Source organism: Mus musculus, chromosome 16 (assembly GCF_000001635.26).
Source record: "Mus musculus strain C57BL/6J chromosome 16, GRCm38.p6 C57BL/6J".
Classification (NCBI taxonomy): Eukaryota; Metazoa; Chordata; class Mammalia; order Rodentia; family Muridae; genus Mus; species Mus musculus.
In genome coordinates this window covers 11,413,915-11,431,578 of record NC_000082.6, presented here as the reverse complement: position 1 = coordinate 11,431,578, position 17,664 = coordinate 11,413,915, and the positions used below count along the sequence as shown (strand labels likewise).

The 17,664-nt window shown below is 48.9% G+C and overlaps 1 protein-coding gene across 11 annotated transcripts in view; it reads right to left on the bottom strand.

The window, feature by feature from the left end:
• The window catches only part of Snx29 (sorting nexin 29), a 436,235-nt gene that overhangs the window by 327,517 nt on the left and 91,054 nt on the right, over positions 1 to 17,664 (bottom strand). For 8 of the 11 annotated variants that reach the window (XM_006522666.3, XM_006522668.4, XM_006522669.4 and 5 more), the window contains 2 exons: positions 12,681 to 12,756; positions 10,796 to 10,878 (listed from right to left, as the gene is read on the bottom strand). In XM_006522666.3, the coding sequence (XP_006522729.1) occupies positions 10,796 to 10,878; positions 12,681 to 12,756 (159 nt within the window). The remainder of the gene's footprint in view (positions 1 to 10,795; positions 10,879 to 12,680; positions 12,757 to 17,664) is intronic. The other 3 variants (XM_030249320.1, NM_028964.4, NM_001290148.1) reach the window with 1 other exon arrangement.

The window sequence follows — 17,664 nt, the reverse complement described above, 5'->3', positions numbered from 1 at the left end:
GAGATACTTCTGAGATAGCTGGCAACCTGTGGAATTGGCACCTAATGCTAACAGCTCTGACAGACTAGTGTTAACAACTTAGCAACAAAGCATCAAGAAGCCTGGCATGGCAGGGGATGCCCCCCCCCCTTTAAGCACAGACTCTTAGGAAACACTGGGGCCTTGATCAGCAATCTGCCTTGGTCTCTTCTCTCACCTTTCCTCCCTTACAGCTCCGGCCTCCCACTGAGGAACCCAGTTCGTGCGGCCGCAGGCGGATACAAAACCCAAAGGTCCAGTGGTCTAAATGTAAATGTGCCACAAGTACTGCCCCTTATTTCACTTAGGTTGGCCTGCCACTCGCAACCAAACAAGCTACACATCATAGGCAACAACCTGGAAGTCACACGGAGATGGCACTGATGTCAAGGTGGTCTGTGATGAAGGAGAAATAGAGGTGAGAAGAGTAACCTTATACTTGTTTGGTGCCACAAGTGGCAGATGGCAGATGAGGGCTGGGGAAGCAGATGCTAAATGCAATCTGCCTTGGGTTTCGGTACCCAACCAATGACCCATCAAGCAGACCCCCAGCTCTGAAGTGCAATGACTCCCCAGAAGCAGAAAAAACCTGCAGATATGATGTTCACACGTATCCTCCATCTTCTCCTACCTTCACCTGGACAACTGGCCGAGTTCAGCCAGAGAACACATGGCTCTGACTCGACCACATCTGCCAGTCTGCCATGCCCCAGGGCTGCAGTGTCAGCATCTGTTGTTTTGAGCTTCATGCATGGTGGGATGGTGGAGTTAACCCACGGTAGGGAAGACTAACTGCATGTGAAATCCTCACGGATAATTAGGATGCCACGTTGCACAGCTTCCACCCACCCTCAGGCTGTGGTATCAGATACACTGGCAAGTCTCAAACAGATTCACACATAATCTGCAATTAATTAGAAGCACCCAGCTATTGGGAGGGCCCAGATGAATTCCACTCTGTGGAACTTCTGCAGAAACCCACAAAACTCTTCAGTAGCACACAAGCTCCACCTTCAATATGGATGGGTTCGAGCCCCAGAAACAGCACACGCCATGCAGCCATCAGGCCACAGCTTGCCTTTGCCAAGCCCTGGGTTCTGGAACAGGAAGACTGTGGTACCTTCTGTGTGCATCCAAAGTTAAGGAGGTGGTTTGGTGGGAAATTAAAATGAGGAGCCTACTGTGTGCCTTAAAAGTTAAAGAAATGAGTTGATGAGGAAAAGAGAATGAGAAGCCTACTGTGTGCCTCCAAAGTTATGGAGGTGACCTGATGGGACAGGAGAAAAGGAGCTCTGTAGGATCCAGGATGTCAAGCTAAGGTCACTACTCCTCCAGTTCCCAATCCTAGGCAGCATGAAGGGAGGAGAGGCAGCTCCGTGGATTCACAGTGGAGACAAGCAGGGCTCCCTGTTGTGGTTTGGAGGTAAAAGGTCCCTCACAGGCTGATGTGTCTGAACACTTGGAACCCAAGTGGTGGCTCTGCTTGGGGAGGTGAAACCTTTATGACTACGGTCTTCCTAGCAGAGATGAATCACTGTGGGCGGGCCTTGAAGCTGGTAACTTTGTGGCTTCCACCCCAGCTCTCTGCTTCCTGATCACCAGAATGTGAACAAGACATGCACAAGTTCCCACTGCCTTGGACAAAGCCTCCCAGCCACCACACCTCTTCTTCCATGGTAAACTTAGCCCATGAGTCAAAGTAAGCTGTCCCTTAAACTGTTGCTGTCAGGTACTGTGTCACATCGATAGGAAAGCTGGAGAACACAGTCACAGAAGCAGGGTTCTAACGGCTTGGAGCATAGCTGTGAGCAACAGTGGAACCCACTTGGAGCTCTCTCCATCCAGCTTGTCCTGCTGCCTGGAGCTATGTGTACCCAGCACTTCCACCAACACTCTGATGACTGCCAACTGTGTGGAACACGCAGGACTCCCCTCATGCAGCAGGAAAGAGTTCCATGCCCACCTGCACCCCTCTGTCTGTGCTGGGCACATAACTGCACTCTTGAGCTAAGAGCTGAAGGTTATTCAGAGGCAGCCATGTTGGTGCAAGAACGTAATTAGAAATTGAACAACTCATGGCATTTAGTGTTCATTAACTTAATACCTACTGCTTTCTTACTGTCGTAAGGTGACAGTCCTTCCACGCCTTAACAAATGACCATCCACCCAATGGCTTCTAAGAAGCAGTTTCCCAGACCCCACATGAACCCCCAAGATACTCGTCCTGTTTCCTTGCGTCTGAGGAAGGCCTCTCACTCACCAGGGTTTCCTGTCTAAAGCCACCTGACAGCATCCCAAGCAGCGGGTTGCCAGTGCTGCACATCCCAGGGGAAGCTGTCCCACGACACTGTAACGCTGGGGCTCTGTTCTCCTTTGCAGCCTGCTACCCTACAGAATAGAAGGCTAATACCTGTTCTCCAGTTTACCTTCAGCTAGAAGGACGAGGGGACTGAGTTCTGGTCAGTGAGGCACAAAGAGAAGCCTGTGAAGTAGACAGAAAGAGGAGTCCATTTCCCAATAGAGAAAAAGTGCCAATACTTCCCGCTGGCTCTTGCTTTCTGCTGAAAATGAGTGTGGTGTCTGTAACAGCAGGAGTTGCCTCCATCAGATTAGCCAAAGCAAGAGCTCAAGGAGGAATCTAGAGAAAGAAACTGAATGGAAGCCTGGGGGAGCATGGCTTCCTGGCTTGCTTCCCTTGGCCACTTCCAATGAGGAGGGCGTGGAGTCCAGCAGCCTGGCCCCAAGGATAAAGAAGAGTGCTCACAATCTCAATCCCTCTCTGTCTCCTCTTTCATCAGGGCTTTTAGGGGAGGTGTCACTAAACGTCTGAGGGTGAAGATGGCTAAGTGATGCAGCATCGAGGAAGGGAGGGCAAAGAGTCAGAGTAGCTGAATGGCAGGGACTAGGTCCCAAACACAAATCCCACCTTAACTTTGCCAGTGCTACTCAGTGTCTTTGCCAAGACAGCTGAAGCAACAATATTGGCCAGGGATAAGCAAAACAAAGGTACGCCAGCCAAGCACCTCAGTCCCCAGTGAAGACAACAACAACAGGCACTTCTGAACCTCCGTCCTCCTTCCAGCTGCTTTGATGGAGGTGTCTGCTCTGTCCCCAGAGGGGCTGAACACTAGTGAAGACGGATGGCAGGGGGATGAGCAATTAGTCTTCGTCGACACCTACTCGGGGCTGACAGGACACCCACTGCTGAGCTCTCTGTGCAATAAGGCTGGCTCCCAAGTTCTCCATTCAATCACCGACTAAACTCCAACACCAGGAGAAATTTGCAAACTTCTTTCTCTGGGGTAATTACTCCACTTCAAGTAATATGGCTCATCACTGACAGGCCATACCGCTGAGCTCAGGGGCTTCTGGGAATTTTCCTCAGAGCCATGGGCACCACCATCTCCATCCCCTTATTAACTCAGCACATCTTCCTCTGTGAGTCACCCCTGCTTCTAGGAGACAAAAGTCTACTTTATCCTGGATGTTCATCTGTCAGTGAGGACCTGAGGATGAGCTGCTGTTGGCCCTTCCCCAAAGCAAAGGCAACAGTGTCGGTGCAGGAAGAAACCCTGGAATCCTGAGGTCCGCTTCATGGCCAGTCTAGCTACCTGACAAGCCAATGAGAGGCCGTGTCTCAGAAAATTAGGTAGACATGGTAACGTGGGTGAGAGAATGCCCAGGAGGCCCCAACCCTAACCCAAGAACTACAGGCAATGGCAGGAATGCTGAGAGTGGGAGAATCTTCCTCGGGGAGGAGCACACCACTTGTTTATCCATCCGAATGGCCAGCCCTGAACACTCACATGCAAGTAACAGTACAGACTAAATAGCTGGACTTATTTATTCAGGGGTGTGTGTGTGTGTGTGTGTGTGTGTGTGTGTGTGTGTGTAGACACATGTAACAACAATTATGAATGAAGGAAGAGGCCATGAACTGAAAGTTTAGCCAAGAATAGGAGGGAGGAATGGGAAGGAAAAAGTGGCATAATTAAATTATAATAACACAAAAAAAATTAAACAAGGATGATTGAGGAACAAGAGCTGAGAGTGTCCTCTAGCCTAACACACATGTGCACACACATAAACATACATACAGGAAAGCACACACACGCTTTAGTACCATGCAAGCAGAGTTAGGTTAAGAGTTATGCAGGCTGACACAGACCAGCAGACACAGGGAGGCGAGGTGGGGCGGGGAAGGGCAGGGCAGGGCAGGGCAGGGCAGGGCAGGGCAGGGCAGGGCAGGTCTCCACCATGCTCTGCAATCTCTATGCCTCACTGCTACGTGTCCCTTGCATCTGTCCTGAAAGAGACGGGTACTCAGAGTAAGAGGCACACTGTATTCAAGATCTCAAGCAGATGTGTGTGAGAAAATCTAACAAAATGTTTCCCAAACTCAGAGGGCTCATCACATCAAGTATTCCACAATGGAGAATGTTTCAGTCCAGTATGTGAGACTGGGGACCTGCCATCAGTTCACCTTCAGAGGTTGTGGATACAGCCACAGTGCAAGGCCACTCGGATGATAAGGAGAAAGGAAAATACTTTAAACTACCTGGGCCAAAGTCTAGCCAGAGTGACCCCAAGCTTGGTTTTCCTAGAGAACAATTTCCTATGCTAAGGACCAGTGTCACAGGATACTCTCTTCAAACAAAGTCCATTGCTGGCTGGGACCCAGTAGCAGCCATGACTCCGGGGAAATGGTTCTGATTCTTTTTCCTGCTGGATCTGAAACTCGATACTTAGATTTATATTGCCACAGCCAGGAAACCAGAAAGGTATAGATCGGTGTTTTAAGTACAGTTCATCTTTTTTCTCCATAACTATGGAAGGCCACGGCAGGGTGTCGGGTGAGACTGGGCTCCGTGCTCTGGCTATGCTGCTGCTACTCCAGGGAAAATCCCCTGCCTGCTGCTGTCTGACAGCATTTCCTCAATGCTTCCCAACAGTGACAAGGGGTAGACACCCTCAGTGTCCACGGTACTGCCGCTGGGAATGGCCTCTCTCAAGCTGCTTCTCTACCCCACTCTTCTTGGCAAGTATCCCCATCTCTCCAAAGGCTTCTTTAGCCCTACCACACCCATGCACAAAGCTTTCCATCCCTCCAACTCAGGCCACCCTACGGACTCCACCACACAGGTCTGTCCCCTCCTCCCTCCCACTCCTGGCATCGAGGGTGAGGAATGTCTGTGTTAGTGTCAGTATCAGCTGCAGCACCCGATCAAAGGTGTTCACGCTTTCAGGCACTGGGCTGGGGTGACAGTGCACAACCTCAGGGCTTCTGCTAGGATTTCCTGCTCAGGATGCACTCCTGAGAGAGGTGTGATGACTGAAAGCGACAAGAAGGCGGTTAGTGCCCACGGGTGACAAAACAGCCATGTCACTCCCATATGACTCCTTCTATCCTGTGTCACTCCCATATAACCCCCTTCCCTCCTGTGTCACTCCTTCTGACCCCTTCCTTGTCCAGTTGCCATTCGGCCACATCTCACTTCCAGTCTTTGACCTCTCTGTGGTCAGGATCCACACTGCAAGAGCTGAGGGTGCTGCTGAGCACTGAGTGACTCTTAGTCCTCACAGCAGCTATAGGAACCTCATCCTGTGCATTTCAGTGATGGGAAAATTGAGGCACAGAGTTTATAAGCCTCACCCTTCCTCCCATACCTAGAACAGTGCCCACTATGTGACAGACATTTAGTAAACTTTTGGGGAGTGGATGAACAAATTATGAAGAACTGAGGTGTGCCTATATCATATCTGGAAGCTTCCAATTTCTGACAGTCGCTGTCATCCAGGAAACAAGATTCAGAAGGAAAAGCGAGTCTCCAGTGTTAGCAATCTCTGTTGCGGTATCCAGGCACAGTCTGTGTGACTAAGTCACACAGGACTTGGACTGTGACCTGTTTAATGGTCACTGTTCATCCTAAAAAGATCTCATCATTGAACCCTCAGCCAAGCCCTGGGCTAGATGCTGAGCCCTCCCATTGGCTTCCAAGTGCCATAGTGCTTCTTAGTTTCATTTCTCAAACGTCCAGTGTTTGGAATAGTGTTGCTAGGCAATGAGCCAGCCTGCCTCACCTCGACTGAGACTCCCGTCACATGATATCAAGAGAAAAACAGACTGAGGCTTAGTGAGGCAGTGAGCATCGAAGTGAGCAGCGAGGGGCATTGCTCTTGCCCTCTCCTCCATGGCCTGACATCAGAAGTGACAAAGAAATGAGCAACTCGAGTTGCTTGTCTCCCCGCTTTCTCTGAACCCCAGGAAAGAAAAGGAAGGCAGTGGTCAGGACTCAAAAGCCATGTAAGTATCAGTGGCTAAGCAATGATAGCAAGGGAGAAACAGTTTCTAGCTAGCAGTATGTGCCCTTCTAAAGTAGACCAGACTCCCCTCCTCCCCTCCAAAGCCATCACTGTGGGGACAGCCTTACAGGAAGCTATGTGCACATCACCTCTGCCACCCCACCTGACTGTTGAAATAAGGCACCAGCACTCGACACCCACAACTGAGACGCAAAACCCCAAGGTCTTTGCACGGGGAGGGGAGGACAGACAGCAAGGACAGAGGCACAACCTGGTGCTAAAGGACTGTCCACCAACAACAGGGGAAAAGGCTCATTACAGTTCTCAACTCCCAAATACAGAAACTAATTCAAGAGTGGAGAGAGGCAGCAGTTACAAAGGTGGGGGGCACAGCAATGAGTGTCCACCGGGTGGATTCCCACTACATTTGCAGCCTCAAGAAAGACAGATGGCGTCAGGAAGCCTCGTGCTCAGACCACCCGCTCTGGGCTGGTCTGCAGGTGCTCAGCCTTTCACACTTCACAGCGAGGGTGACAGAGCTGAAGAGACAGCAAACACCCACAGGAGTCATGAGCAGTCCCTAGAGTCTCATCATTTCCAATAGGTCCGTTCTTTTCTTAAGCTTTCCAGCAGCTATTCAGCACCCCTGTCCACCACAAGGATACTTACTGGGCACAAAGAGCCTGTTGTCCCTGGTATAACCACAGTCAGGCTTTGCCGAAGGCATTCTCATGCCAGGCAGGGAGATCCAGGGTCTCCTGGCACGGCCACATATCCCCTTGGGGTTGAAATCACCCCAACTGAGAAGATTAAGCGTCTAGAGAGGATTAAGGGTACACATCCAGGAAAGGGGGCTTCAGAGGCTTGTAATTGTAGGGATGCCATCATAAAACAAAAACCATGTCCACCCATTTGGAGGCCTAGACACTGTGTTTGGAATCAGTAAATGAATCCTTTAAGGGTGCTAACAGTCTCACCTACAAGTTACTGAACACTTAACACGTGTAACTCTGAGATACATTTTTCCAATCTGTCTTTTCAAATTGTAAGGTACAACTCTTCTGAGTATGTTTCTTGTATATATGCGTTTAACCTTCACAAACCCACCAGAGGAGCAAGCACCATTGCTAGCCCAACACCAACACAAACCTTGGTTTGAAGCTAGTGAGCTTCACCAGAGTGGCCCCTGGTGGTGAGGGTGCTGCAGTGCCACTTCCAGCCATCAACAGGGAAAGAGTGGCCCCTGGTGGTGAGGGTGCTGCAGTGCCACTTCCAGCCATCAACAGGGAAAGAGTGGCCCCTGGTGGTGAGGGTGCTGCAGTGCCACTTACAGCCATCAACAGGGAAAGAGTGGCCCCTGGTGGTGAGGGTGCTGCAGTGCCACTTCCAGCCATCAACAGGGAAAGAGTGGCCCCTGGTGGTGAGGGTGCTGCAGTGCCACTTACAGCCATCAACAGGGAAAGAGTGGCCCCTGGTGGTGAGGGTGCTGCAGTGCCACTTACAGCCATCAACAGGGAAAGAGTGGCCCCTGGTGGTGAGGGTGCTGCAGTGCCACTTACAGCCATCAACAGGGAAAGAGTGGCCCCTGGTGGTGAGGGTGCTGCAGTGCCACTTCCAGCCATCAACAGGGAAAGAGTGGCCCCTGGTGGTGAGGGTGCTGCAGTGCCACTTACAGCCATCAACAGGGAAAGAGTGGCCCCTGGTGGTGAGGGTGCTGCAGTGCCACTTACAGCCATCAACAGGGAAAGAGTGGCCCCTGGTGGTGAGGGTGCTGCAGTGCCACTTCCAGCCATCAATAGGGAAAGAGGTGCTTTCTTAAACACAGCTCACATCACATATTCCAACAAAAACATTAATTCAAATGTACAGACACTCGGCTGTTAAACAGGAGGTGAATGAAGTAAAGCTGACATAAACATAAAGAAATGTCTACTAAGTAGTGGGAAAGCATCCAGTCTGGGTGGCTTTTCCCACAGGCAGACAGCCAGTCACAACCCTAAGTGCCTGCTAGTGAGGTACCAACATTCAGAGTGCTTTCCACATACTGAGCATCCCCTGTTAGACCTTACTTTCTGTGTGTGTGCACACATATGAGTTCAGTGTGCAGTGTGTGTATATGTGTGTGTGTTCATGCATACAGTGACTACTCTAAACTCACTGGCATTCACAGGATTCACAGGGCATACTGAGTGGCCGTCATTATCTGTCTGTGCTGAGGTCAGCACTGCTGGCCACTCAACAAGAAGATATGACTGTGGCACTTGCCTTTTACAAAGAAAGGTGACATTTCAAAACCCTGCAAACTCAGCCCAGACCATCAGAGTTCTGCTGCCTTCCAGGCTGGTGACCACATTCACTTATGTGAACCAAGGTGTGAAGAGCTGGAGACTTGGCTGGGACTGCAGCTCAGTTGTTGGGTGTTTCCTTGCATGCGCCAGTCTCAGCACTGGGAACATTATTTATATAAGCTGTAGGCCAAGGCCAAGGCTGCTTATCCACACTGCCCTATCAAGGTCTCTTATATCAACGACTGCTACCCACTGAGCACACAAGACTGTAGCAGGGGATGAAGACATCTTTCTTTGACATCACAGCAACTACCAAGAGCAAACAAGTCACCACAGGCACACAGACTCAACAGGTGGCTCCATCCCGCTGACAATGAGAACACGAGGATCAGGAAAGTTGCAGGGAATCCCGGCTGGAACAACCAAGAAGTGGAGCTGTTAAGGGTCAGCCAGGCCAGAGACAATGCTCACAAGCACACAGGAAAAGAAGCATTTGCCAAGGCTTCCCAGTGTCAATCCTCTGTTACATCAGACTAATCCTGTAGGGCTACACAGACAGCCCTTCCTATCCCTCTCACAGATAAAGCAGGGGTGGGTGGAGGCACCCACATTTCTGAAAGAGGCATGGTCCTTATCTTGCAGGAGCAGAGTGGACAAGAAAAGCCTTCCCACATGAAATCACCCCTGAAAACAAAGGCTAACCCACCCACCCATTCACAAACAACTGTTCTGCACAGCCCATATAACTACCAGACACCCAGAGTCAAATGGCCCACCAATGTGGGCCTTTCCTTCAGAAGGTTGGCTGGGAATTCCTGATAGGTCTCAAGCCAAAGATGACCAGAAACAACTAGGATTAATTTCTAAAAAAAAGAGATGAATGAAAATAAAACGGGCTGAGTCCCTGCTGCAGGCACAGCTCAGAGGTATCACAAGAATGTCCTCATGGGAAAGGAACTGACCAAGCTGGTGGCTTTGTCAGGGATGGAAATGGCTTGGGAGGCTCAGAGGCAAGATCCATGGCAGCCCCCAGAGAACCAATTCACCTGCTCCATACCCCACACTGGAGAGAGGCTGAGAAGGGCTCTGGGAACCATGCCTGGCCACTAGGAGAAGGTGACAGACAAGTCGTCCTCACATAGACCTAAGTATCTGTTCAGCCCTGCACAGCAACAGAACTCACACTAGCAGTTCCTGCTCTGCAGCCAGAGGACTGTGGGAAACCTCAGCTCATAGGGAACATGGCTCTGGAGAGTGTTCACGTAAACAGAAAGGTCCAGGCTTGGAGATCTAGGAGATCCGTGTGGAAGTTTCTATGTCACCTCAGATAACTAATGCATTTCCAAGCAGAAATGGCATCCTGGGGTGATGTTAAAGGGGCCTGGAACTTCTCTGGATAAAGTTACTCTCCATCTGACATCACCACTATGGGCTCAAGGTTTGTTGTACTTTGGTGTTTGAAGGAAATGTTAATTTTTACCCAAAGGCTGATGAGGAAAAAAGGCATAATTTTTACACTATCCAAGTGTTGATCTCTGAATGTGATATGGAAACAGAAAGCCTGCCCTCTGCCCCTCTCCTTCCTGCCATTAGGGGTAGGAACGAAATGGCCAGAGCTCAGAAAGCAAAGACAACAGCTAGTCAGGAAAAGGAAGAGCCCTGGCCTCTGATGACCATGGAGTCTCATGCTAGCCCACTCTGCCAACCCCAGTCAGGGCACCGGCCCCAATCCCAACTGACCTAGTCATTGAACATCTATCTTGTTAAACAATTGCTGGTGTGGGTGTGGGTGTGGGTGCGGGCCATCACACACACACTCTTCATTGCCGTGTCCCTAATACTTCCCTCTGAAGCTGGAAATGATTTGCACCACCTGTCATTAGAATATGTCATCAGCAAAACTGATTTGTCCAGAGTCACAAGGAAAGTCAGAAGACAGCCTTACTCTGGCTGCACACAGAAGGTAGCTTAGAAACCGCAAGGCACAGAAGGTTCCTTGCATCCTTTAGCAGATTCACCCCCATGCACCACAATCCGGCCATAGTCTGGAAGCTTACAGCGATACCACGATCAGGTGCACAGAAAGCAAACACTCACTAACTTCATGCTCACTTCAAAGCCCACACCTGCACAGGATAAGCACAGGTGCCCTGCTGGCACACATGCCAGCCTCTGAGAGTACTTACGGACTGTCATGGACTCAGGCACTGAGGCAGAAGGTAGCAAGCTGCTCAGAGGACTTCCTTGGCCTGGAGAACTGGCTTCCCTACTGGGAGGAAGTAGACAGAAGGAAGTTACACTCATCCCAAAATGCAACTTCAGTGTTCACAACACTCTCAGGCAAAACGTTTCCCCAGGAATCTACTGGAAAAACAATGAAGCTGCTCAGCAGATGTCTGAAATTTACTGGTAACTCCAAAACCAATCCAAACACCCTCTGGAAGCCGCTCACTCACGAGGGAAGAGTTAGTCACTCAGTGGGCATGTGTGCAGCTGGGTCAGACAGGAAACCACTGCCTTCCTCTTCCAACTCGTGTACACACGCGTGAACACACGTCCTTTCAGTAGTCTACTTTGTCACATTCTTATGGTTTGTATTGTCACTTTCCCTAGTTAGAATAGTCTCCAGGTCCATGTTCCCAGTACAAGGGCCCCACATATTATGTAAGCTTCATTCAGACAAGCATGAAATATCACTGTCCAATGTCAACAAGTCAACAGTGTTTGTTTCTGATGGTCTCTCATGGATCCTGGGCTGGAATTTTCTATGTGACTGTCTTAGTCAGGGTTTCTATTCCTGGACAAAATATCATGACCAAGAAGCAAGTTGGGGAGGAAAGGGTTTATTCAGCTTACACCTCCAAACCACTGTTCATAGCCAAGGAAGTCAGGGCTGGAACTCAAGCAGGTCAGGAAGCAGGAGCTGATGCAGAGGCCATGGAGGGATGTTCTTTACTGGCTTGCTTCCCCTGGCTTGCTCAGCCTGCTCTCTTATAGAGCCAAGACTACCAGCCCAGAGATGGTCCCACCCACAAGGGGCCTTTCCCCCTTGATCACTAATTGAGAAAATGCCTTACAGTTGGATCTCATGGAGGCATTTTCTCAACTGAAGCTCCTTTCTCTGTGATAATCCAGCTGTGTCAAGTCGACACAAAACTAGCCAGTACAGTGACCAAAGATGATTTTGAACTTCTGATCCTTCTGTCTTCGCTTCCCAAGTTTTATATGGTGCTGGGGATCAAACCCAGAGCTCTATGCATGCTATGCAAGCATTCTCCTACAGCTGAGCTACATCTCTTGTAGATTCTAAACAAGATGCCTTTAAATGAGGACACACAGAGAGGCAGGTTATGCATTATCAGTGAATATAGAAATGCCATAACAACAGGTTCCAGCATCCCCCTGTAAGCAGGCTGGTGCTCAGAGAGGCTCAGAGAGCATAATGCGGGCAGGTAACTGGACTGCATGCATATCTACAATCAATTTCTAATGTGAATAATAGCACTGGCTTGTCCATACGCAGCAGGAGACCCCAAGGCCAGGGCTTGCATTCCTTGATCACTGTTGCATTTGGAAAAGGCTCAAAAACACAAGAAGAAAGGAATCAGAATTCCGGAAGGGTGCAGGGACACCATCCTTTATGAGGCAGGGCTCAGTGGTATCAGCCCCTTCATGGTGTATCATTTTCAGAATCCTATCTGTTCTGGGTGACAAAACACCAAGCAAGGTGTGGGGCAGCAAGGACCCCCTTACCTTGAAGCTAAGTCAAGTACACAGATGGCTAACTTCAAGACACCAAATTAAAATTGTGAAGAGAGAGGAGGAAATAAGAGCAACAGAGATGAGGTGATATTTGGGAGACCAGGGCAATGTTCCCTGCGAGCAACAGGTACACTGGCAACTTAGTTTTCTGGATTTTTTTTTTCTATTTCTTCGATCTGAGCACAAACGTGAGATTGGGCCTCAGTCTTCAACTCCAACAGGTACCACCTGTCTCCAAATGAAAATACAAGGCAGAGAGGTAAACAGCATGGCCCAATCCACTGATGGGCTTGGTGTCCTGATACTGACCTGTACCGAAGGCCAGGCTCTGGGATTATATGGTTTTCTGTTCCTGTTCCATTCTCCAGACTTCCCACAGGGGCATCTGCAGAAGTCACACAGAGAATGAGGCTTTACTTTCAACTCCATTTCTCCTTACCATGTGCTCAGCTGGCCTATTAGCTACCTTTAAACTCTTCCCACCCACATACAGGCTTCATGTACTACCCATTTCTTTTGAACAGGCATCATTAAGACTCGTTTCTAGTTGCTGCATGTGCCTTTTTTATTTAAAATAAAACAAAACAAAACCTTGAAGCAAGGGAAGTTATTTCCAAAGTCCATAATCTAGGGCCCACAGCAGAATCGGGGTTTTTGATAAATGAATTGCGCCTGCTTGTAGTGGACACTAGAGGGCAGCAGCACCTCACGATTGGCGAAGTCTGACACTGTACTAAGCCAAAAGTCACTAAGCATTTGGGAAAGGAAGTGAGGCCATGAATCTCTAGAATAGGCAAAGAACGTTCCTGATTGCTGCAGGTGCATTAGCTGATGCTCAGGCCTTCTTCCAGGAAAAGAGTGCAGACCCGTAGACCTGGGGCTAAATGTCCAGGAAGACTGTATCGCTCAGGGGAACCCTTGCTCATTCATGAAACTCTTGAGTCAGGCAAAGGAGCCAGAGACAGAGCAACCCTCTGGGCCTCTGCTTCTGCCTCTGCTAGGCTTAAGGGATGTGAGCCTGGAGAAGACAAATCCCTTCTCACCGTTGGCTGCACATCCCAGCCAACTCCCGCTGGCTCCAGTAACCCAATGGCACCATGAGCCTGGTTTCCATCTGTGAGGCATCAGCTGGGAAATCAGGTGACTAGCTCTCCTGTCCTTACTACCTAGTAGTGAGGCTAACGGGTGCAGATGCTGCTGGCTACCGTGCAAGGCCCTGCTCCTCTCCTGCAGTCCAGCCAGGCAGCCTCTCTGTGCCTTGCTTCCCGTTTTGCTGTGCTTTGCTCTGCTCTATTCGGCTGGCCTCTAACTCAAGCTTCTCCTGCCTCCTCCTTCTGACTGCGGGAATCACAAGCACGTGCCTATCAGACTTGTCTGGCCTATGTAAAACATTTTCACAATTATATGACATAATTAAATTTGATATTGTTGTGGTTTTGAGACAAGATTTCACTCTGTAGCTTGGGCTGGACTCAAATTTGTAACAGTCCTTGCCTCCACCTCCTGAGGCCGGGGATTACATATGTGAACCACCAATGACTCTTTGGCCCCTGTGCCTCTAGGTAACCCTACAAAGTCTAATGTATACTTTTACCTCTCAAAATGACAACTCTCAAACTCCCTCATTCAGCTGAAACCCCAGCCCTGCATCTTGCCTCGTCAGGAAGTTCTACTGAGACCTCCCTGGGCCCAGCAGCCACCTGCATTTTCAGAACCCCTGGGCTTTATTTCTGGACTCTCAGCTCAGGGGCACCTGCCCTCCACCCACCACAGAGCCAGGCGAATCAGTTAAGCTTACACTTCCTGGCAAAGGCCCATGTTTAATCCCTAGTTCATGGTGCCACAGCAGGACTCTAAGAGGCAGAGCCTGGTTCACTGGAGGACGTGGCCTTGAAGAATCAGATAGTGGGACCCAGGTCCCTTCCTAGCTCTCTGCATTTCCTGGCCACCATGAGGTAAGCAGTATCCTCCATCTTGCATTTCCAAACATGATGCTCTGCCTCACCACAAGCCCAAGACAATGTAGCAACTAAACATGGAATGAAATCTCTGAGTTTATGAGGCAAAATAACCCCTTTCTCCCTATAAGTTGATTGTCCCAGTATTGTTTGTTACAGTAACAGAAACTGACAAACACAATATCCAAAATCTCCATGTCACTAAATTGCCCCTCACTCTGCTCCTGTGCTCATTTCTGGTTAGAAGCATCTAAGGATCCTTCAGGAGGCTCCCTCAGTTCAGTAATCCTCAGTGCTGAAAAACTCAGCCACATCTGAGTCCAACACCATGCATGACTGGAATAAAGGTCATTCCAGACTTGGCCCCTCTCTGTGACTGGCAGACATACACACACACGGCCGGCACTGTGGTGGGGCAGATGCACCGGCACACAGAACATGAACAGCCACTGGCATCTTTTATTATATGTATGGTGATGGGATAGAACACAGGAGCTGGGAAATGCTCTACCACTGGGTTCTGCCCCAAGTCTGTATTATCTTCACTTCACAGATGAAGACACAGACCCCAAGGGCTTAACTGACTTCCCAGGATCATGGAGTTGGTAAGGGAAGCATCTACTCAGCACTGAGCTGAGCCCCCTCACTTCAGCAGGCAGGCTCACTAAAGTACATGTTTACCCCTCTGACCTCCTGGCTCTCCTGCCTCCGTCTGCCCCGTGTCCTGTGTGGGTACCACTCTCCCAACACTATGCATCCTTGCCCTGCAGCATCTCTCCACCATCTGCAACATCCGCTCATCCACTCGATAGGAGTTTACTTATGGTGCCAACTATGGACTCAGAACTGACCAGTGTCAAACTCGGTTACACTGGAAGACAGGCATGGTCTTGTACTTGTGAACCTTACAGATTAGAAAGGACAGGCACTGTCTAGTTATACACAATATCTCCATCAGTTCAATGAAGGCAGCTTTTCAGGGTTATACCGTGCGGGACACGAAGCCTGACTTGTACAAGAAGGTAGCAGTTAAAAAAATAAAAAGGCATTTTTTAAAAAAGTGTTATTAGTCAAGAAAGCTATGTGTTCTAGTTCCATAACTCAGATGACAGAGGCAGGAGGAGTGCGACAAGTTAAGGTCAGCCTGGTCTACATTATGAGTTCCAGGCCAGCCAGGGATATATAGCAAGGCCATGTCTCAAAAAAAAAAAAAAAAAAAAGGTGACATCTAAGCTACAACCTGAGGGATGACCTCAGGTACAGAAGGTGGGGAAGCGAGCTAGAGAAGCAGAAGCAGGTGGATACGGGGCAGGGACGTTGTGAGTGAGAAGGAGTAAGGCTGCCACTGCTTGGAGGTTGCTTAATGTAACAACAGCAAAGGGAGAGGTGCAGAAGGAGAGCCAGAGCATGAGAAAGATGTAATTTGACTGTTCTCCATATCTGCTCTGGCTGATAAAAGAAGAACAGACAAAAACACAGACAAAAGGAGCCAGTGCAGGCTTGTTGAGAAGCCATTTTGCAACAGCACCGGCAAGAAGTAATAGATAGGATATGGAAGCATTCGGAAGACACATTCTATACATTTCTCCTTCACACGGGTAATTAAAAAAACAGACCCCCAAGCCATGGCTGGTAGCATAAACCATAATCCCAGTCACTTGAGAGGCTGGGGAGGGAAGACAACTAGTTGAAAGGCAACATGAATGGCCTTAGTGAAATATTGTCTCAAAATAAAAACTACTAGGCTGACAAGATGGCTCAGTATATAAAGGCATTTGCTGCCAAGCCTGATGATACCCATGTGAACCCCCAGAATCCACCTGCTGGAAAGAAAGAAGTGACTCCACACATGCACAGGGACACATCTCTACATACTCATACTCAAAATACATAAACAAGTAAATGTCATTGTAAAAGATTGGAATATGGAGCTAAAGAGATGGCTGGGTGAGTGGTGAAGAGCCCTTGCTGTTCTTCCAGAGAACCTACATTCAGTTCACAGCACCCATATCCGGGGGCTCACAATCAATTGCCTATTAACTCCAGGATCCAATACCCTCTTCTGGCCACCATGGGCACCTACACTATGTGCCTTCACATGCACATAGCCACAAATAGACACGCAAAATTTTAAAGAATTTAAAAGGCTATGCCCCTTAATCCTAGCATTCGGGAGGCAAAGGCAGGTGGATCTCTGTAAGTCTGAAGTTAGCCTGGTCTACATAGTAGGATCTACCAGCTAAATCTACACAATGAAACCCAATCTCAAGAAAAAAAATTAATTAAAAATTTTTTAAAAACTGTGAAAATGGAGGAAGGCCTCAGGTGGGATGTCCCTTCAGATCCCCATGGCCTAGCACCATGCACACAGCAGAACAGATAAATGCTGAACAAAGAACCCATGAGTTCACGTGAATGTCATGTGACCCTACAGTTGGCTGGGCACAAGATGCAGTCCCTGTCAGCTCCCACAGAATCTAGACTGTCAAGAGTAAAGATGTCTTCCCAGAGGGCTTCAAAGTCTAGCATATCAGATCACAGCAGTATGTGACTGCCATTCCTTGTACTGATTCAAATGAGACACGTCACCCATAGCTGCAGGCATTTAATTAACACTTGGTCCTCAGTGTTGATGCTGTTTAGGGAGGTTATGGGGTGTGCAGCCTCACTGGAGGAAGGACATCACTAGGGGTGGGCTCTAAGAACACACACCATTACCAGTTTGCTCTCTCTGCACCTTGCTTATGGTAGATGATGGGAGCTCTCAGCTTCCTTCTCTGATTGTCATGCATACCTGCTGCCATGCCTCCCACTGTGATGGTCTCTTAACCCTCTGGAACTAGAAGTCAAACTCATTCTTTTATAAGTTGCTTTTGGTTATTGTGTTCCTCACAGCAAGAGAAAGCAAGCTAATATAATATACTCCTCAACTTAACAAGCAGCCAATAAAGTCAGAAGTAAGGACAAAGAAAGTAAGAATGTTAGACCCAAGGGGATGAAGTTAAAAGACCACAGACTGCAGGTGAACTGAGGAATGCTCTCAGATTAGCTGCACATCTCTGAGGCCTTCACCAAATGAGAAGCACACACAGAAAGAGAAGCACACATGGAAAGAGAAGCACAGGTGCTGGGTGGGGCCTGTACAAAGTTCAAGTGACTTCTTCCATCTCCTAAGGTGAAAAAAACATAGTCACTAGTTGTGGTTAACTTTGATGTGACCAAGTTTAGTAACGAACTGTTGGAGGCAAGCATGTGAGCCTCCTTGGGTTTTGCCAACCAGTTTACCCCAAGTGTCTTAGTTAGGGTTTCTATTCCTGCACAAACATCATGACCAA